This window comes from Hydra vulgaris, chromosome 05, assembly GCF_038396675.1.
Source record: "Hydra vulgaris chromosome 05, alternate assembly HydraT2T_AEP".
Lineage (NCBI taxonomy): Eukaryota > Metazoa > Cnidaria > Hydrozoa > Anthoathecata > Hydridae > Hydra > Hydra vulgaris.
In genome coordinates, this window is record NC_088924.1 from 39,677,501 (window position 1) to 39,700,222 (window position 22,722).

A 22,722-nucleotide genomic window follows, 5' to 3' on the forward strand; every position below is an offset into this window, starting at 1 on the left:
TATGCTGGGAGTGCATGGACCATCATTGTTACTTATTTCAAATGATACTTTTAAGCTTAAGATGAAGGCCAATTTTTATGATTTAATAGAAGGAACTCTATTGCTTGAAGCAGGGACTGATGAAGGGCTATCATCTGCCAAGTTCAGGGTAATGTCTAAAATGTTATTTATAAATTTGTTCTTGTTGTTTTAATGTGTATGTTTTTTTGTCTTTTAAATTCTTTATCTTGGATTAAAGTGTATTTAAATATTTTATGTGATTCATTGTTTGAAGGGAGGTTATAATATGATTGGTTGTTTGGAGGGAGGTTATGATATTTAAGAACTGTAGGTGAGTAGGTTATATGGCATAAAGGTAAATAGGCTATATGGTTATAGGATATGAAGTTTATATGGTGTAAAGCTGAGAATTTATAATTCCAAAACCGAAAATTTATAGGTAGTATAAGGTAATTAAATTTCATTATCTTTAAATAAAGTGGAGTTAAATGTTACTTGTAAGATGTTGTAAGGTATGTGAGTGGTAAGGTTGCAATTTTGCAAGGATGAGAAGATGGTGTGATAGTTATAGGGAGTTTAAATTTTAATGTTATAATATTTTTTTAAGTTTTCTTTGCATCTTTATGTATAGATTTTATATTTTTATTATAAAGCTTGATTCGTGTTTAAATATTAAAGAAGAAAAGTTGAAAGAAGCAATAATCAATAGAATAAATTCAATCATTGAAAATGGAAATTCAACTCTTCAAAGAGCTATTGGGAAGGTATATGTTTTTAAAATAAATTGAGAACTCTAAAAATTGAAGTTCTTACTTTCTATAAAAAAATTTGAGTATCTATTAAAGATAATATTGGTAAAAAGAAGAAAATATAAATCAATATATATATATATATTTTATTTATATATATATATATATACATATATTATATATATATATATATATATATATATATATATATATATACATATATTATATATATATATATATATATATATATATATATATATATATATATATATATACTACATGTATATACATATATTATATATATATATATTTTATATATATATATATTATATATATATATATATATATATATATACTTATTATTTATTACCAATATATACATATATATATGTATATATATATATATATATATATATATATATATATATATACATATATATACATATATATATATATGTATATATTGGTAATAAATAATAAGTAATAAATATATGTATATATTGTATATATTTATATATTGGTAATAAATAATAAGTAATAAATAATAGAACTGACAGCAGCTTCAGCTTGATTTCCATGCTGAAGCTGCTTTTAGTACTGTCAAATACAAGCTAAAACTTTTCTGTAACTAATGGAACTAAGCTAAGAGGCTAATTCAGTGAAAAGTTTAAACTCATCAGAGTATCTTTATCCAAGATTTTTTTTTCAAAGTATCTCTTCTATAGAAATTCTTTTTAGATCAAATAGTTTCTTAGCCATGTCGTCACATTTTTTTTATTTCTGATCTGCAATCAGTGTACTTTCAATTTAGAAATTTTTTATATGGTCCATGAATTTATTTGTATCTGTATGATGAGTTTGAGCTTAAAAACTCTTCCATAATTGACATTACTAAGAGTTGCTGTATGTTGATATGGAGTTAAACTCTTTCAAACTGCTGTGTAAACAGTACAGTGCAAAATATTCTTGGTTAGGTAGACAGGATTTGTAGGATCAATTTCAAATTCACTATCAGTTGAATTGCTTTTATTTGTATTAAGAGGACTTAATGAGTGGTTAAAATCTGTATCAGATACTTTGTCTAATTTATTGTTATTAATTTTAGATTTGTACTTTCTTTTTGATGAGTACTGAAATCTTTTATCCAAATACTCTAATCTTCTTTTTTTATTCTCTAACTGGTCTCTAAGGTCTATTACTTTGACATTTGTGTTTTGCAACCTATCTTTCTCAATTTTTAAAATTATACATTAAAAATAATATGTCAAGTATTCTAAAAATACCTAATAAAAAACCATTAGTTGATAAACTTTTCGTAAAAGTTAATGTTTTTATTTTTTGTTTTCCATTTGTAAAATAAAATAGCAAACTATAGATCTAAAGCTCATTCATTCAAAAATTAAATTTGTGCAACTACATTGTTGTTAAGACTGAAACTTTTACTTTTAATTTATATTTTCTATGTCTTTAATGTTTAAAAAAATTTTAATTAAATGCAACTTATTTAATGTATGCAATATTTCTAATTATATATATATTTATATTTTTGATCGTTTTCTACAATCATCTCTTTTATTTGAAAATTATTAACCATTTATTGAATATTATTAACCATTAGTGAAAGTTAAATATATTTGCTAATATTTAAATCGAAATAAAAATTAAATTAATAAAAAGTATACTTATTCAACGCTTATGTTTTGTATTTGAATAATTTATATAGAATATTGTATATATAATATATTAAATATAGACAATATCTATTTGAATACAAAACGTAAGCATTTTATAACCGCAATTACTTTATTTTAATTTTGCAAATACACTTTTTAGTAAATATTGATTAGAAATTGTTTAAAGTATTTTAAACATTTAATAACTACTAAAAATTAAAATTACTAAAATATAGTTAATAAATATTCAAAATACTTTAAACAATTTTCTATAAACTTTTACAAATAGCGAAGTATTTACAACATGAACATTTATTAGAATTATAAATAAAATAGTTTTTCTTAGCATAACTAAATTTTTACAACAAGATGATATTTTAAATCAACTCCTTCGCATAAAACTCAACAAGGTAAACTCAAACAAAATGATATTTAAAAATATAGGCACCAGTTTTAACCTTAGATAAGGAGGGAAGGGGAAAAAATATAGTATTCCCAAATAAACTCTGGATTCATCACTGGTATATATATACAATATATATATATATATATATATATATATATATATATATATATATATATATATATATATATATATATATATATATATTTTAAAGAATAACACAATGTTTTTTTATCTTGACATGTTTCGTAGTTAACATACTACATTTTCAAAAGATAAAACTACAAATTTAAAACTCTAAATATAAATATAAAATCAAAATTTGAAGACATTACAGAGAAATATTAACAGACAAATAGAATTGTTATAAACCAATACAAATTATAGTACAAATTATAATACCATAAATAGCAAAAAATAATAATATAAAAAATAATAAATCAATAAGTCTGTTTTGGTTTCCACATCAGTTTATCACAAAAAAACATATACTGGTCTTTTACAAAAATTTTCCAGTTTTGTTCCCTGTTGTTATAAAATTAGTCTTATACGTTGTTTAATTGATTGGACATATAAAATCAACAACACATGGCTAGGATTTGATAAGGGCATAAAAAATTTATCTAATGTTTTAAAAAATTACCATTATCCACCTAAAATAATTTACACTGAAATAAATTATTTGTTGAAAAAAAGTTAAATCCATCCGTGATTAATAATATTGATCAGGCTTGCGGAGCCGTCCAATTTTATTCACGGATCCGCTCCGGCTCCCAGCAAAAACTCGGCTCCGGCTCCTCATAACGTAAATAGAAGAATAAGATTTAAAAGTATACCTTGCTGTCTATTCATAAATTTTTTAATGAATGAAAAATAAACTTTTACATTTTTTTGAAGAATCAGTCCCTTTCATATACCCTTTCATTTTGTACTTGCAAATTTATGCCTTTGCCTGGTCATTTCTACAAAATTTTTTCAACAAACTTTTTTAGCATCAAATTCCAAATTCAAAACGTTTTCTCTTTTTTTTTTCTGTCAATACACACTCAAAAGTCAAATGTACTCTTTATTCATTCAAAGAATAACCATGCTATCAATCAAATCCGATTCCATATGACTTGATCTGGCCTAAAATTTCTGACTCCAGAGTCAGAAATTTTAGGCCAGAAAACACCCGCTCCACGCTGACTTGCATCATAGGAAGAGCAAAAGCAATCTGGCATGCTTTCTGGATCAACTCGGGAAACAGCTTTATTCTGTCCAAAACAGTTTCGCACTTCGAATTTCCATCATCCTTTTTCTTTATGATCTGTTGAGCAAGCTTTGGCAAACTTTGAATAGCCTCTCGTAATTCTTTTTCCTCCAATCGTTTATGACTAACAACGTCTTGGCTGCACTGCTCGCTTTTTTGCTTCCGAGCATGTTCCATTTGAATTCGCACCCATTTCTGGGACTCATTTCCTCGGATTCCTCTTCATTTTCCAAACCGCTTCCAGTACTTTCGCTAGAGTCATTTCCATGACAACCAAATCCAACCATCGATTTTCTTTTGCTCATTGAGCTTTTTCTGGATCTTCCACAGAGTGCCTTCAGCAATTAACTGAAATATTGTAAAGCATTTTTAATGTTTTTAAATTTCGAAAAAATTATAATCTATCATATTCTTGCAGTGAGGAAAGTAGAATGTCAAAAAGTAAAGTTAAATGAAACAGTATTTTGAATTTCATTAAAAGTACGTAACTTCAAATTCCAATTTTTGTTTAAAAAAATAATAGATTGAAAACTGAGATAAAAACCTGTTGCTCCTCTCCAAGAAGGCATTGATATTGCACATCTACAAAGACAGCAGCACAAAAAAAGGGATTATCGAACAAAAGTGATTCCCGATGCACCATTGAATCCCTGATATTCTTCCCAAAATCAGACGTCTTGAATTCACCAGAAACTAGCTCCTCCTTCAGAATTTCCCAAATGTAAATAAAGTTCCCAGGCGTGAAATCCTGACTCTGGAATTGTTGAGTTGCGACTGCCGGTTTCTTAAAGATTTTTGCAAGTTTCTCTATTTGCTTCCACTCGTAATTTAGAAGCTTAAAGTCACAGGTTTTAAATTCCGCTTCTAGTGCATTCAGGACATCACGCATTTCAAGAAGTCGGTCGAGCATGTTGAATCTACTGGAACAACTGGTTGCATTTCGATTATTGCAACCTGTAAATTTGAGTAATTATTTTTTAAATGTTAAATTCAAGCTCAAGTTCCGATTCTTAGTAATATTCATTTAAACATTTTCATTTATTGCGATTTGCGATTATATTGTATGTACCTTTTTAGTTTTGTGTTGTTTGCAAAATTTATTTGCTTTCGACGTTCTATAAGCTTTTGCTACATCTCGAGCTTTGCCAACCAGAGACTTAATGCCTCATTTTTCCAAGCTGTCTTTAACAGATAGCTGCAAGGTGTGAGCACCACAATGTTGCAGATTAACGATGTTCATGTTTTTCGATATTTTGTTGAAGTATGGCCTCTGCTATTTAAACACGTCGTCAGTGATATTAGCATCCGGCAGATCACCTTCAATTTCAACCTCAAGTTCTTCGATTTCAACGCCAGCAAGTTCTTCAGCAGACAGTGACGTCACCTTCTTCATCTGTCTTTCTAAAGTCTCTAATCATTTTCACCATGTTCGATCCGTTATCAGTCATAATTCAGAGGACATTTTCTTTCCTGATGCCATACGATTCCAGCACGCCTTCAAGAGATTCTTGAATTTCTTTTGCCTTGTGTCTAGCATGATTGTCAACTGCTACCAAAGTTTTGAGAGTGATTTTGCTAATTATGAAGAACTGCACATTGACGCCAAGAAAGCTTCGACTATGTCTTGAAGCTCCGTCAATTTTCAGAAAAACCAGCTTTCCCTGTAGATTGGTTTTTAATTCAGCCCGCTTTTGTTGAGCCAAAGCCATGATTTGACTTCGAGCAGAATCCCGGTAGACTTTCAAGCCAAAATGTTTTGCCAAATTGCTAGTCAAAATCTTGATTCCTTCACTGCTGAATAGGTTAAAGGGAACACCGTTTTGAAGAATCATCATGTTCATGGCTTTCTGGAAGTCCTCTTTCGAAATTGTGGTGGTAACTCTGTTGAGAAAGCAATCGATGGGTGCTTGTACTTTTCTCGTCTCACTAGTCGAACCCTGATTTCCTCAAAAAACAGATGAGGTGCGTTTCTTTTCCTTTTCGGCCTTCTCTTTCTTCAGTTTCTACTCTCTTGCCTCAACAATTTTTGTCAAAATTGTCGAATGTTTATTGACAAAATGGCGTTTCATGTTGGCGGTGGGTTTTTTTTCCGTTTCTCTTTTCCCTCGTACTGCATTTTGCATGTTGCACCGCAAAGTTTGCCAACTTTCTCCCCTACTCTAATGTCAACTTGACAAAAAAACACGTCGTCCTCTTTGCGATAAGCAAACCATTTCAGTTCATCATATAACCTCTCATCTTCTACGTTATCACTCATGATTGCAATTTACAAATAATAGAAATTGCGGAAAAATTCAAATATATATTCAACCTTATCTAAATATTGCAGGAAAAGAAAAGAAAAATGCAAGATTATTTTTGGGTCATTGAATAATTTTGAAATGAAAAAAAAAAATGACAGAAGAATTAATATGGCACTTCATTCATTTCACAAGAATAAGAATTTAAAAATACAATATAAGCAAATATATGGTGGCGGACATTTTTTGAGATGGCGTCTTAGAATAAACTTGTGAGTCATTTTATTGTATATGAAATGATTTGTTAGAGACTTGAAGAATTTTGAGTTTTAAGTTTCTTGAATGAAGTGCAGAGGTCGCCAAAAAAATTAAAAAAATAAAAAAATTTGTTCAGTTCAAAAAAATTTTTTACATTTTTTTTTTTTTACTTATATTTTATTTTTATTTTTTTTCTATTTATGGTATTATAATTTGTATTATAATTTTTATTGATTTATAACAATTCTATTTGTCTGTTATTTCTCTGTAATGTCTTTAAATTTTGATTATATATGTATATCCAGAGTTTTTAATTTGTAATTTTATCTTTTGAAAATGTAGTATGGTAACCACAAAACATGTCAAGATTAAAAAATATTGTGTTTTTCTTTAAAATATGTTCACAATTATTGCTATTGCGTTGCTCAAGAAATATATATATATTATATAAAAATATAATGTATATATATATATATATATATATATATATATATATATATATATATATATATATATATATATATATATATATATATATATATATATATATATGCAAATTAAATATAAATGTACAATTAGAAACGAAAAAAGAAAAAATTTATATTAATAATTATGTAACTTTAAGTTTTATGTCTAATAGCAATCATCAGCCATAAATTTCGAAATTAAAAATTAAATGTTAATATTAAAATTAGAATTACTGCGGCATAAGTTCTATTATCAATTCTATCCATGAAAACAAAGCTTGACGTAAATGATTTACATTTAATCTCTGGTATCAAATGAGGAAAAAAGAAATTTGTTTTTGTGCCTACTCTTTGAAATTATTTTGCTCCTTGTATTTATTAGGTTTTGTCCTTTGTATAATAACATTTGGTACTTCTCATTCAAACAGAGATTGCAAGTTTTTGACACTGGATTGTATGGTTTACATTGTTTAATAATTTTACCTTTTATTGAAGGTATTGAGTTTTTCTCTTTTAATTGCAATACTTCCTTAGATTACTCTGTATCATTTGTATTAAAAGATTTCAAATGGTTTGCATACCGAAGTTTAAAAGGTGTTTCACTGACTCCAAAATATACTTTTTCTTGTATTCTGGGTTGTTTGATTTAATGACGGCTTGATAAACAATGTTGCTAAACAAGTAGTGATTGTTCATTGGACATTTAGATTTGTCATTGTAATTGCACATTTTTTCTTGAATACTAGCATCCTTATATAAAATATTTTTATTGTAAAAATTTATAATGAGTTTCATGTTCGGCATGCAGGAATAACTTATTTTGATTGTGTTTATTAAATAATTTATGAAGCCTGTCGTTAACTGGAAGGTGTGTGTCAATTAAATTCAAAAAATGCTAGCCTATTTTTGTTATAACATTTACACTGAAAGGAGGATTGGACCAAATTATTTTGCATTTATGATTAATATGTGATGGTTTTATATTTGGATGGTAGGAAAGTTCATAATTGTTTCCAGATTTTTCAAAGCTTCTTGGTAAGAAAGAAGACTTTTTTAAAAATAGCAATAAACATCATTTGAAATAGCAAAAAACATCATTTGAAGATGCGGTTGACAATCTTAGTTCAATAGATCTAGGAATGCAATTTAGTATACTCGGTGGGTGATTAGTATGTATGTGACTAAGTATATTATCCAGTTTGCAGAAGGTTGAAATGAACCGTCGTTAAGGTTTAGTGTTAGATCAAGATAGTTAACTATTTTCAAATTGCAGTTAATAAAGATAGGTAGATTGTTACTTTTAAAAATTTTTACCGAGTGATTTTTTTATTTCCATTTTCTGATCGCTTTTGTTCCTAAACATAGCTAAACCATCATCTCGATATATACCAAAATTGTTTTTCTTATGAAACTTCAATAACTGATAAATGTTCCTACAAGTTTGCAAATCTCCGTGCCATCAAATGCCCCCATGATGACATTGGGGTAATTCCACATCAAATCACCCAGTCCATTGAACCATGTGTCTTCTTTTTGTGTTATATTTTGACACATTATTCCTAACTATAAAAAAATATTGTATGCAAAATTTCAGCTAAAAATGTTGAGCGCTTGACAAGATACTGCAATTTTAATATTAACCTGGTTTCCAAAAATGACCCGGTTTTCATAATATTCTGAAAAAACATTTTTCTTAAAAAAATAGGAAATAAAAATGGGAAAATTATGTAAATAAACATATATAATGTTTTTTTTGCTGAATTCAATAAATGTACTTAAAATGCTGAAATATAAAAGAAACATGCTTAAAAGTTAATAAAACAACTAGTTTCTATAAACCAACTTTGGGGCCCAATATCTCAAAACACCCCCGTCAATTTTTTTTTTTGCTGTTATTATTTTCAGCTGCTTATAATCTTACTAGGCACAAAAAATCTGGAAAAACTACTGAAACATATGAAACTTTAATTTCAAAGATGTGTTACTTTTTTAAGAAATTCCTAAACAATATTTGTAAATAAAATAAAAATAAGTTAATCGTAATTTAAAAAGTTACTTAAATGTACAAGATTTTTAACAGTATCAAAGATGTAAGTTATTTTGAATGTATTTGTAATAGTTCACAATATTGTTCCCATTTTACTTGTACTTCTTCTATTTCAGCATTTTCAAACACATAGTTTCTACCGGAACTAGAGCAAGCTTGTGGAACAGATAGGTTTTTCAATATGTTGGTTTTGGGAATAAAACAGTAGTCGTCTCTTTCAGGTCAGTTAAAACAGATTGATGGACCTTTTGGGTGAAGAAACTTAACTTTAGCATCAACTTCTAGGTTGGTTTCAGTTACAATGCTGATCCACCACTTACCATCATAGACTACAGCTACATAACCTCCTACATAACCTCAGTGTATTTACAGTGGCAGTATCAATTTGAAATATATCTTGTTTCTTTTTAAGATTGTGGATTATTGTATAATTAGTGTCCGTACTACACCTCTTTGCCCCAACCCTGTTATCTCCAAGATGTATAAATTGATGAAAGCTACGAGTACCAGATAGAGTTGTTACACCAGTGTACCTTTCTTTTTGCTCTTCATGTTGCAATTGTAAGTCCAATCCCTTTATGTAAATGAAGTTAACAAACTTGATTTTCTCAATACAAAATTCATACATAGCTTCTGATGTGAGAATTTGGTTTCTGTATGGTCGTCTTAAACTTTCTTGCGCTGTTAATCTTTTTACAGTACCAACAATCCCATCACATTGTGACTTTCCGTGGGATGTGGCAAAAAAGTTCCATATTCTCCAAAAATCTCATACAAATATTTGGTAAGGGGTTCTTTACCAGGACAATTATCACACTGTGAAAGCATGCATTCTTTGTTTTCTACTGAGCAAACGGTGTTCAAAAGTAAATCCTTATACTTTAGTCCAATATTTAAGGCATCTACTAGCAATATAGTATTTTGGTGATAAGAACTACTTCTCATCATGACTTGTGATTCATTTATCGTAACTACTTTGATAAGAACTAACACAAACAGAATGTTTTTCCACTTGCATCTGGCAAAATGCACCACTTTGGTCTAAGTGAAGCAAATTTTGAGTAACTTATTTGTATTTCTGGATTGTTTTCTTTGTATAATACATATAGTTTCTTTAAATTACGCAAAAGCAGTTTTTTTTGTTTATGGACGTTCTTGTGAATGCTAACATAATCTTTTTTTCCAGGCATAGTTCGACATAAATCACTCAAGTCATAAAAAAATTTAACAGAATCTTCTATTTCTTTGTGTAAGACTTTACCTTTATACAACGGAGAGATAGCTAGCAATCCTTTTTTATTAAAAATTTGTCTAGGCATTTTTGCTTGGTATTCTGTAACTGCTATTACAAAATATTGTAAAAGTTATTTTGTACTTTTAATATTGACCAACTTGGGGGTGCCAGTGTTAGAAGTTGAACAATAGTCCTTTTGTCAGAACATAGAATTTTTTCTTTTATCAAGCTCATAATTCCATCAAAGTTTTCAGCCTTCTTTTTCATGTTGTTTCATAACACAGTTTTGAGGGAACATTGAACAATGAACGTTACTTACCATTTTGTTGATGCGCACAACTTTTTGCTTTCCTTCTGACAGTATATGTTTTGATGACTTTGAATGAGATTTTAGAGGAGATATATTAAAATTTTTGAGTTCTTCATTGATCTCCTGTCTTTTTGATTTGAATGATGATATTAGAAAATACTCATCTTGTTCACCCTGACTTTGTTTCTCTTCTTTAAGATCTGCTTTTCTGGCAATCTTTTGCTGACAAGGTTTGCAAAGTGTCTTCCCAGGAGCAATATTCAAACTACTTCTCATCATGACTTGTGACTCATTTATTGTAACTACTTTGAGATTTTCTAAAAGTAATTGAATTGTATGAAGCTTATCTGCACAATTGTTTAAAACATTGTTTATGTTTTGGAAAATACAAATTAAAGAAGTATATATATATTAAAATATTTAAATTCTACTTCTACTTACTTTGTATTTTCTTTGTTTATGGAATGAACCACAGCATGCTTTCTGCCATATAGGATACATTTTCAAATATTTTGTAGTATGTCTTTCACATAATATTGTTAAGTTTGATAGTTCAATGTTACAGAATAATGATATAGTTATTTTTTCTTCATTGCTAAAAGTTTCAATAACATATAGTTGGCCTTTGCATGCATCTGATGTCATTAAGCCAATAGAACTCATCTTAAGATAAATTACTTAGTATCAATGTATTTCCTAAAAAAAAGAGAATTCTTCTTTCCTACTTAATTTTAAGTTCAAAAGAAAAAAATTTTTAATATAGAAGTAATTTAAATCTTTCAGAATCCCTCTGTTGTATAATTTTTTACACTGATAGATATTGTTAATTTTCTTTATATATATATATATATATATATATATATATATATATATATATATATATATATATATATATATATATATATATATATATATATATATATATATATATATATTATATTTATATATATATATATATATATATATATATTTATATATATATATATATATATATATATATATATATATATATATATATATATATATATATATATATATATATATATATATATATATATATATACAATCTATATATATATCAAATTGTTAATTTGTTAAAATTTAAATAAAATTTTACCAATGTTGTTCTATAACTGAACTTTTTATAAACTAGTTATTATAAACTTATACAAAACATAGTTGTCAAAATTTTTTGCTGTTAAGATCAAATTACTAAGTTATCATATAATTAAGAATTCCTTAAATATAACAAAATTGTTTTGTTTTTTTAAGGAGTCTATAAACCAAATTTTATATTTTACAGAACTCTATTGCAAGTTTTTAAAAATAATTTATCGAAAATTTTATATATCTTTGAAATTAAAGTTCCATATGTTTCAGTTGTTTTTCCAGTTAGATTTTTTGTGCCTAGTTAGATTGTAAGCAGCTGAAAATAATAAAAGTAAAAAAAAAAAAAATTTGACGGGGGTGTTTTGAGATATTGGGCCCCAAAGTTGGTTTATAGAAACTAGTTGTTTTATTAACTTTTAAGCATGTTTTTTTTATATTTCAGCATTTTAAGTACATTTATTGAATTCAGCATCAAAAAAACATTATATATGTTTATTTTCATAATTTTCCCATTTTTATTTCCTATTTTTTTAAGAAAAATGTTTTTTCAGAATGTTATGAAAACCGGGTCATTTTTGGAAACCAGGTCAATATTAAAGTTGCAGTATTTTGTCAACCACTCAACATTTTTAGCTGAAATTTTATGTGTTAACTTTACTTTTTAAGATGCAACCGCCAAAGAAGTTTTTAAAAAATTTGAAGACCCATGGTTCAAAATTTCCTAAATTTTGGGTGATTTGATGCGGAATTACCCATTGAATAAACCTCCTTTTTTTTAATCCAAGCTGTTCCATTGCTAAATAATAATGATTTTCTTGCATATTGTAAGAAATTTGTTGTTCTGCAAAATTTATTGCATTGTTTAGTAGATTTTTGTTAATTGATGGATAAAAGTCATTAATATCAAAGACTAAAAAACTTTAAAAATTTCTTTTCTTTAATGGTTTGAAACCAATGTATAGCATTTTGAGTGTTTTGCCATTCATCAAAGATTGTTTTTCAGCTTAGAAATAATATTTGATAAAATATTTTTTGAAATTTTTCCAACCTCATTTTTGGCAGCATTTTTAAGTCAAACAGTAGGTTTGTTTATGAAGTTTTCTTTGTGATCTTTTAGAGTTATGAAACAATCAGAAATACTGTTAATTTTGATATTATTATAGACATCATGGTTAATTAATATTTTTTTACCTTGTTTATTTTTTTGATTTTTCAATTGGTTGTCAGCCTTTTTATACATATTCGAGGTTTTGTCGTTTTTTTTCAAGTTTGGTTTTAACAGTTTATTAAATTGTTTTTGATTGATGACATTCCTTCTATTTATGGAGGACATTTGAAGGAGTTAATACCACATTTTACATTATTAGGTGAATCGTTTTGATCAGATTGTTGATAAAAAGTAACACTTTCCACCTCATTTATTTTATAAGTGTTTTGGTCTTTACTAGTAATTGCAATACAAATTATTTCTCAGATGTTATAGAAATATTTTTAATTGAGTATTGTAAGTTTAATTTCTCCATCTTGTGGTCAACTTTTTAAGTTTAATTTCTCCATCTTGTCAACTTTTTAAGTTTAATTTCTCCATCTCGTGGTCAACCATTTATATCATTTAATATAGTTTTGTGTTAAAATAATGCAACAATATAAAACTCTTATTGAAAGAAAAATGCTCAATGTTAACAAAACTTATTATTGTTGTACATAACTTTCAAAACAGAGCAATATATAATTAAAAACAAAAAAAAGAAAAAGACTTATGTTATGGAACTTTAAGTTTCATGCCTAATTGCAATCATCAGCTATAAAATACAAAATTAAAAATTAAACATTAATATTACAACTAAAATTATGTTGGCGTAAGTTCTAATAAATCCATGGAAACAAAGTTTGACATAAATAATGTGTTTAATTTATCTGTTTAATGAGGAAAGGAGGAATTTGTTTTTGTGCCTACACTTTGAAATTATTCCGCTTCTTGTATTTAGTAGGTTTTCTCCTTATAATAAAATTTGGTACTTCTCATTCAAACAGAGATTGCAAGTTTCTGATGCTGGATTGTATGCTTTGCATTGTTTAATAATTTTACCTTTTATTGAAGGTATTGAGTTTTTCTCTTTTAATTGACATACTTCCTTAGATAACTCTATCATTCCTATACCTAATTGTATTTAAAGATTTCAAATGGTTTGAATAATGAAGTTTAAAAGTTGTTTCACTGACTCCAAAATATACTTTTTCTTTGTTTTCTGTGTTGTTTGATTTAATGAAGAGTTTTATATTGTTATATTATTTTAATACAACACTATATTAAATGATATATAATAATAATAATAATAGTAATAATAATAGTAATAATAATAACAATAATAATAATGATAATAATAATAAACATTTGCTTAGATGAAGTCCAACCAAGTTGTTCTAGCTACAACAGTTTACATAAATTCTTGTGGCTTGAACAAAATAAAAACCAAATACTAACTATACTTTTTGAAGCTAAGAATTTTTCCTTTTTTAATCATTTTGATATTTTTAAATATGGTTTATAAATAATCATTTTAAAATAATTGCAGTAATATACTTAGATGAAATCTAGTTCATTTGATTTAAAATTTTTTATTTATTTCATCTAAGCAAATAGGTTAGGTCATAGGATTGTTCATGAATCATTTCTTTATATTTGGTAATCTTATTTTATGATTTAAATCCCTGACTTAGTTCAATAATGAGTTGTATGGTCTACATTATAGAATAAAAAGTTTTAATAAATAATCATTACTATTCTTTCAGTATACATTTTTTTGCACTTGTATGGGTTGGGCCTTTCTCACAATGTGATTTCTCCAAAATTTTCTTAACTAAATCTTCTTTTTTTTTATTTTTATTTTTTTTTACTTTTAACTATATCTTTTTGTTTTTTCTGAAACTACAAAGTCTCCACATGTTGATAATGCTACTAATCATCTGCATCTTTATGATCTACATGCCCTAATATTTTGTGATGCGCCCTATTTATGTGATCACCATCTAATCTATTTTTTGCAGACTCAAGACATCATTAACCTTAATTGTCTGTTTTTCAATATATCATAACACTCTGGAGCATGTTGTTTATAATATTTCTTTAATCTTTAATGATGCACTTTTAATGATGCTGTAAGAAGTAGAGGTAATTCTCTGAACTTGAACCAGGTACATTTTGTTTTTGCCCATGATGCCACCACCACCAGCTGATCTAATTGTATCTCTAAGATAAAAAAGTTCATGAACAATTCAAAATTCATCATTTTTGTACTCAAAACCAACCAATCAAATATTAGATGCGTCTTATTAAGTAATAATGATTGTTTATATCCTTATAAAAATTTTTTATTAAAAATAACTTTTATAAATAAATAAATGGTCCAATATTTATTGGGCTTTCTAATGTCATATTGGATTTACCTTTTAAGCATGAAGAGATTGTTGCAATGTTTGATCACACAAAGGAGACATTAGAAGAAATGAAAAGAACTATTAATGATAAAGAAAGAGAACTTTTTTCAGACTCACATGATATTGTTGAAAGTCAAAAGCTTATAGCAACAAATTGCTTTCAAAAATGTCCTAAAGGTAGTAATTTTTATTTTTATTATTATTATTATAGATTTTTAATTTACTCATAGTTGTTTTTTATTGTAAAAAATTATTACCAGTTTGTCAAAGTGGTTTTACTTTCAAAAAGAAATGCACCAAAGTTTTGCACAGATGGATATCATGTAGAAATTTTGAAGAATGCTACAGAAAGCGACCACAAATTGATTGTATTCTTGAATGTGAACAAAAAAAGTTTTTACAAAAAGGTTTTAACTTTGTGACAAGGAAAAGAGCACTGGTAAGAAAAAAATTAAATTATTGAAAACTTCATGTAATCAGTTTTATTTTGAAAAAATTTTTAGTATTAAATATTTAGAATAAATTTCTTTATTACTATGTCATAATAATTATTAATTTGAAACTAATACATTAACTAAATATATTATTATAATTTAGTATATAATTTTTTTCTTCTACTAATTTGTATATAATAATATGTATGTAATAATAGTTATACTGTATTGTATATAATAATTTGTATGTAATAATAGTTATACTGTATGTTAATAATGATACTTATTATTTGTTTATTTCTAAGCATTGTTATTCTATAAATATTCTTTAAATATTCTATAAATATTTTAGGAAAATTTTTCTGATTTTATTTTTGTAAAACAAAATGTTTTTTTTTTTTTTTCTATTTTATAAGAATTTTTTTTTTTTTTTTTCTATTTTATAATTTTTTTTTCTATTTTATCTTATTATAAATGATAATTCTGTTATCATTTTTTTTTACTTAAGACTTTTGTTTTTAATTCTATTAAAATCATTTATTTTAATTTTCTAAAAGTAAAAAAAGAAAAATTATTTAAAATTATTTAAAAATTTTAAAAATTGAATCTTAAAAGTTGTTTATTGTGTTGATTTTTTCTTTCAAGAAAAATTTCCTGGCTTTGAAATCTCAATGGAAAAATTTATTCCTCTATGAAAGCTTATTGCAAAAAATCCCATTAAAAATGGCTGAAGAACTTGTGTCTAGTGTTAGTACAGAGATGCATGTAGCAGATAAAGTTGTTGACTTGCTTACATTAACACCTAAAAATGATGTCTTCAAGTTCCAACATTTTTGCATTTGGGGTAATTTAGCTGAACTTAATGACTTTTGTGTTGCTTTTAACATGAGCATAACACTTTTCAAACAAGATATGTCTACGTCTGATACTCTCTGCATCAATGAAAAAGTATTTATCACTTTGGGTATGTATGACCATTCATATTGTATTTTGATACATTTAAATAACTGATATTTTTAATAAATGTTATTTTTATACATTTAAATAAAATATCTTTTATGGATGCAAAAATCCTGGTAACTTAATCTCAGTTACATTTGCTAAAAAATATCTTTTCAGGTGCTGATATGTAAAAAAATATATTTTTAGGTGCTGATGTGGTCAATAAGCAATATCCAGAAATTGTTGAAATGGAAAAAGTATTAGTTTCAAAAGAAAAAGATTTTGAAAAACTTAAACACGAAAAGATAAAAATTGACAAACTTCTTACAAACCTGAGAAGAAACTTTAACAACCAAGAAGTTACAGCTGATTTTATGGTATACTATGTTATATATTTAAGACTGGAAAACAGAGGGACAGAGCTGTGCATTTTTCCTTAGAACAAGACCCAAGCTGATTTAACATAAGTTGAACAAATCATGAATTCCATTTTGAATGTTACCATGGAAATTTTAACAAAACCATTTTATGAAAACATTCAAACTATGGGTGGGGTTCATTATTTTATGTGACCATTCAAACTATGGGTGGGGGTCATTGTTTTTTAATTACTTAAAGACATTAACTGATTAAGCATTATTTATCCATTTATTACCAGTTACTTTGGTATTGCAGCTGGTATCCATTTATTGTTGGCTTTAATGCTACCATTTCTCTTATCATATTTAACTCTTAATAAGAATTTTTTTCTTTTATTTCAAGCTTTCATTCCTGAAATTTATTATTTCTTTCCTGAAATTATTATTTTATTACTTATCTTGACAATGATTTAAATAAATTAAATTTAAATGATTGTAAATAATTTTTTACTCCATTGAACTTTAATACCAATTCAAGTATTTCGAGTCTTTTATTTAAAGCTTGATTATTTAAGGTCATTAGAAAAAAATTGCATATTAAATAGTTACAAATGTTGCTTTGATGCAAACATGTTTTTTTTTTGTTTTTTACAGCCATAATGTAAAATTATTCTATGAAGTGTTATATTTTTTTTAATAGATGTATAGCATGCTTTTGCTACAATTGCCAGTTATATTTTTTTAGGAGCATTATTATATCCCTAATTCAAATGAAGAGTACTTTAATAGAATTATCCGCAGCTCAGTTCCTGGATATTTGTTTCATCCTGATATTATATTCAGTTTATATGGGCCCAGAAAAGAATTTTCCACAAGTTACACATCCAACAGTAGCTTACATAGAAAAACAGTCAAGAAAAACTGTAAGTTAATTGAGCACTATACATTCAACAAATCAAGAGATGTTTAAAAATTATCAAGTTACAACATCTCCATAACCTAGAGACTTCATAGTTTTGAGCAACTGTTGTCATTGACAACACTCTTTAAGTCATTATTAATGTGTGTTTAAAATTAATTGTGTTTCAGCAGTAACAATAAATAGTATTTTTAAATTTTATTAAAATTTTATTATTTAATAAAAAAGATTAGTAATATTAAATTAGGTAATAAATTAAATAAATATAAATAATATTAAATAGTTTATTTAGTAATAGTTTATTCAGTATAAACTTATTTAGTAGTAATTTATTTAGCTATAAATTTTTTAGTTATAGTTTGTTTAGTAATCAGTTATAAATAATTTACTTAAATTTAGGTGATGACTACTGTTCATGTCTTACTCGAACCATACACATTTACAATGAAATTGCAAATGGTTTAAATACTGTTCTATCATCTGTAAAGCAAGAAAAAGATTATCACATTAGAACAAGAGATAAACTAAAAAAGATTTTCCATTCAAATATTTCTTGTATGTGTTTGTTAACATTAATTATGAGGTTATTTGTGCTTTAGTCTTTTTATATATTTTTATGACAAACTAATTTTTTAATAGAAATGTAAAATTAAGAAATAAGTTTTCATAACAAATAGGTTGCCCAGAATTTGCTAAAAAATCAAGCTATGAAACACAGAAGTTTTTAGATTTACAATCATCTTTGGACAGAAGTAAGTCGGTTTTTAATTTTTATTTGTCGCCAAATTTTTTTTTTAATTGACAAAAAAACAATCCAACTTTTACATTAACTTATTCTACAAATTAGATTTGTAAGGATCTTTGTTAGCAAATTTGAGTCTTGTTTGCTCAGCTAACATAAATTAACAGTCTCTAACATTAATTAGCATTAATTAGCAGTTTTCAACAGTTTCTAAAATATTTTTTTATTATTTTGTTTTGTATATGTCATGTATTATAGGTTTGCAGGGGCTATTCTAGACTGTTTTCAACAGCACCGACTGTATTTGTGCACTGTTCAGAAATAATAACTTTTTTTTTCTTCTGGCAAATATCGTTTTTTTTCGCAAAAAAATGACTACCATATGACAAATTTCCTTACGAAAAGGCACTGGCACAAGGGGTACCACCGCCCAAATTTTTTTTCTTAGAGTAGCCCCTGGTTTGTTATAAATTTTAAAGAAATATTCTTTAAAGTCTATTAAAATCAGTTTTTTATTGAATTAGCAGGTAATGAATTTAATAAATTTTATAGATAATAGTATAGAATTATGTGGGTTGTAGTTAGTAGAATTATGTGAGGTGTAGTTAGTAGAATTATATGGGGTGTATTTAGTAGAATTACATGTAGTGTAGTTAGTACAAATAAGTTTAACCTAAGCATAACATTCTTTGGCTTCTAAAATGCTTACTCAAATTTTTAAAGATTAATTACATAAAGTGTGAGGACATTATGTTAGGTATGAATTTTGAGAAAGGTCAGGGTGACCTCAGAGTTTGACTAATGTATAATAAATTCTTATTTAAAATCAGTTAAATTTATCAAATAACATTTGTTAATAAGAATTTTTAAAATTGTAACCAATTTTTTTATTTTTTATTTACATAAAAATATGCTTAGGTCAGGGTAATATGGGTCTGAGTTGGGTACTACTTAGTGATTATTTGGGGACGCCGGTGTTTTGAGTTAAACTTTTTTTTTTTAGAAGGAAGGGGGGGGGGCAATTTTGGTCTTGCAAAAACAAAAAAAATACCTTGTATGATTTATGATCAACTGAATTTAACTGGATTGTAATTGTCGTTTGCATTTAATTGGTTGCTTATCTATCTAACACCTTTTTTAAAAGGAAAAATTTGTAAAAAAGGTGTTAGTTAGACAAACTTCTTTTTTAAACATTCTTTTTAAACAACAGCACGCTGGAGCTTGCGTAGATTAGTTTTGTCCAAACCAGTATAATTTTGTAATAGTAGTGATGTATTCAGAACAGGCCTGAATACATCACTACTATTTTTGAGGTGGAGTTTATTGTCTTTGAGGTGGTGGCTAGTATTAATGATATAGAGGTTAGTGTCTTTTAGGTGGAGCCAAGTATCATTGAGGTGAAGGTTTGTATTTTTGAGGTGGAGGCTAGTATCATTGAGGTGGAGGTTAGTGTCTTTTAGGTAGAGGCTAGTATCATTAAGATTAAGGTTAGTATTTTTGAGGTAGAGGCTAGTACCTTTGAGGTGGAGGCTAGTATTATTAAGGTGGAGGTTAGTATCTTTTAGGTGGAGGCTAGTATCATTGACATATTGTCATTTTTTAGACTTTGTTGTTGTTTACTATGTTAGTTTAAAATCTATTAACTGTAATTTTTATGCAATAATTATAAATTCCTAATTCCTATTTAATTAATCTTTCTAACTCCTTTTTAATTAACCTTCCTTTTTGATTTTCACAAATCTTTTTTTCAATATTATATTTTATTGCAATTTTTGTTTTGTATTATTTTTTGTTTTGTACTTATTTCAGGCTATCGACATTGGTTGAATGTAACTTTCAAACAGCTTGTCGATTATGAAAAAAATGTTGTTCCTGACTATATCAGCCAAGTTTCTGATATTTTTCCAGATAGTGATCTCCAGTCTTTTCTTAATAAACTAAATCAACAGGCTAAGAGTAGTGTTAAAAGATCGGAAATTTCTGGAAGAACAAAAGTTATGGAAATTGATAATATTGATGAAATTAAGCTGGTATTTTATTTTATAGTTTTATCGTAAATTTTACAGTAATTGTTAAGGGTAATTCCACATCAAGTTAACAACGTTAAATTGAAATGTTAAATTTAATTAAGAAAAACGTTTTTTTTTTTTAATGTCACAAAAACCATGTCACTTTAAGAAACAAGGTCAATATTAAAATTGTCGTATCTCGTCAACTGCTCAACATTTTTTAGCTAAGGTTTTGCATGCAATGTTTTTTTATAAATAGTAATCATGTGTTGAAACATAAAACAAAAAAGAAAACACATGGTTTAAAGGACTGGGTGATTTGATGTGGAATTATACTTACGTGTCAAGTGTTTTAGAATAATAAGAGTCGCTCTTGTTGTTACAAATTAGTTAATGAACCACATAAATTAAATATAGAAAAGATAAAAAATACTGACAAAAAAAAACAACAGAAAAATGAAAAATAATGATAACACTATGGTAACATACAAAAATAAAAAGTTTGTATTAAAATAATATAAAGTAAATAATAATAATAATAGCATCATCAACTTTTTCATTTATATATATTATATATACATATATATATATATATATATATATATATATATATATATATATATATATATATATATATATATATATATATATATATATATATATATATATATATATATATTGTATGTTCAGGGTTTGGAAAAGTTATTGTTTTTAAATATAAGCACAAGTATCGATGAGAAAATTGCATTAATTCGCGAATTAAAGAAAAAACTTTTATTAGCCCGTACACTTGGCAAGTTATGCAAGGTTAGTAGGTTAACTTCACCAGTAAAACATAGTTGGAGTAGTTACAGCGGTGATTACGAAGATCCAGAGGAAAGATAAACAATGATAACAAAGTTTTATATGTGTTGTATATATATATGTGTGTAAAAACTAAAATGTGCAAATAATGTATAACAATAGTTTTATATCTTTTGATTTTTTTGAACTTATACATATTTTTAGTTTACGTTGGTTTATTTTAGAAATCAACTGCAATCTAAAAACATTTTAAAAAATCAGGTTTGGAGGCCAAAACAAAAAAATTTTAGTTTTTTTTTTAAATGAAGTTGATTGAGTTTGAATAAAGTTTTTCAGATCTTCTTTTGTTTAATTTCAGCTGAGTTTTTAAGTAACATTGACTTTAACAAGTCGACATGTTCAAACTTTAAGAGCCTGCTCTCTGCTCCTTCCACCTAATATGTCACTGCTACTTGATATACCTGTATATTAAACAAACTTAAACAACAAACGTGTTTTAAAGTTATTTTTCAACTCCTTAAAGTAAAATGGATTTTTTTTTCACCAAAACGCAAAAATCAATAGCTGGTTTTGCGTTAAGTTTATTTTTGTATAGAATAAGATGATACATGATGCACCGTAAAACATTTTGATCCATCATGAAACACAATGATGCGCCATGAAACACCATGATGCACTATGAAACACCGCAATTGTAGAAGTACCATAGAATTAATGGAAATCGCTTTAAAGCGTTGAAAACAGTAATAAACATCGCTGTTATTTGATGTTCACGACATTTTATTTTTCTGTTTGATGAATTCTTAAAATTCATCTAGGATCCAACATTTTTGATGGTTCAAAATTTAAGGAAATTTTTTCTTCTAAACAATTTCAATCCGGCACTCAAAAAAAGCGGAAAAAAAGTTTTAAAATAACTAACATTTTGTTCCGCAAATTTTTTTTTTTAATTATATTGAATAATAATTTAAAAAAATGTTAAAAAACTGCTTTATTGCTAATATTTTTTAAAACAGGGGTTTTTAACGAAAACATTTGCTCTATTTATTATAAATTTTGAATAAAAATCAATATTATTTTTAACACTAGCTAATAATTCCGCTTCTTTTAAATACTCGATTGACATGAAGTTCTAAAAGAGGTTGTTTTTTTTCACTAATATAAGAACCGGTCAAAGTTGTTGGGTTCTAGAGAAACTTCTAGAAATTATCTAAATCCAGAAATATTTTATTGTTTTCCTGTTATAACTAATTGAACACTAATTGTGTCTCAGGTATATATTTCTTTCAAACTTTTTTTTTTGCGTTAAAAAATCGCTTCCCACTAATCAAT

At 26.4% G+C, this 22,722-nt stretch overlaps 1 protein-coding gene across 2 annotated transcripts in view; it reads left to right on the forward strand.

The window, feature by feature from the left end:
* Window positions 1–21,557, forward strand: part of LOC101235976 (uncharacterized) — a 65,263-nt gene extending 43,706 nt beyond the window's left edge. The window contains exons 10-20 of one of the 2 annotated variants that reach the window (XR_010638683.1): window positions 1–148; window positions 654–764; window positions 15,199–15,358; window positions 15,442–15,620; window positions 16,261–16,579; window positions 16,765–16,934; window positions 17,662–17,839; window positions 18,235–18,418; window positions 18,513–18,587; window positions 20,387–20,607; window positions 21,277–21,557. The exon at window positions 1–148 is cut by the window's left edge and continues 262 nt beyond it. Coding sequence is in view for 1 of the 2 variants with exons in the window: in XM_065798168.1 (XP_065654240.1) it covers window positions 1–148; window positions 654–764; window positions 15,199–15,358; window positions 15,442–15,620; window positions 16,261–16,579; window positions 16,765–16,934; window positions 17,662–17,839; window positions 18,235–18,390; window positions 18,513–18,587; window positions 20,387–20,607; window positions 21,277–21,471 (1,912 nt within the window). In the remaining variant the exon portion in view is untranslated. The remainder of the gene's footprint in view (window positions 149–653; window positions 765–15,198; window positions 15,359–15,441; window positions 15,621–16,260; window positions 16,580–16,764; window positions 16,935–17,661; window positions 17,840–18,234; window positions 18,419–18,512; window positions 18,588–20,386; window positions 20,608–21,276) is intronic. The other variant, XM_065798168.1, reaches the window with a different exon arrangement.
* The last annotated feature ends 1,165 nt before the right edge of the window (window positions 21,558–22,722 follow it).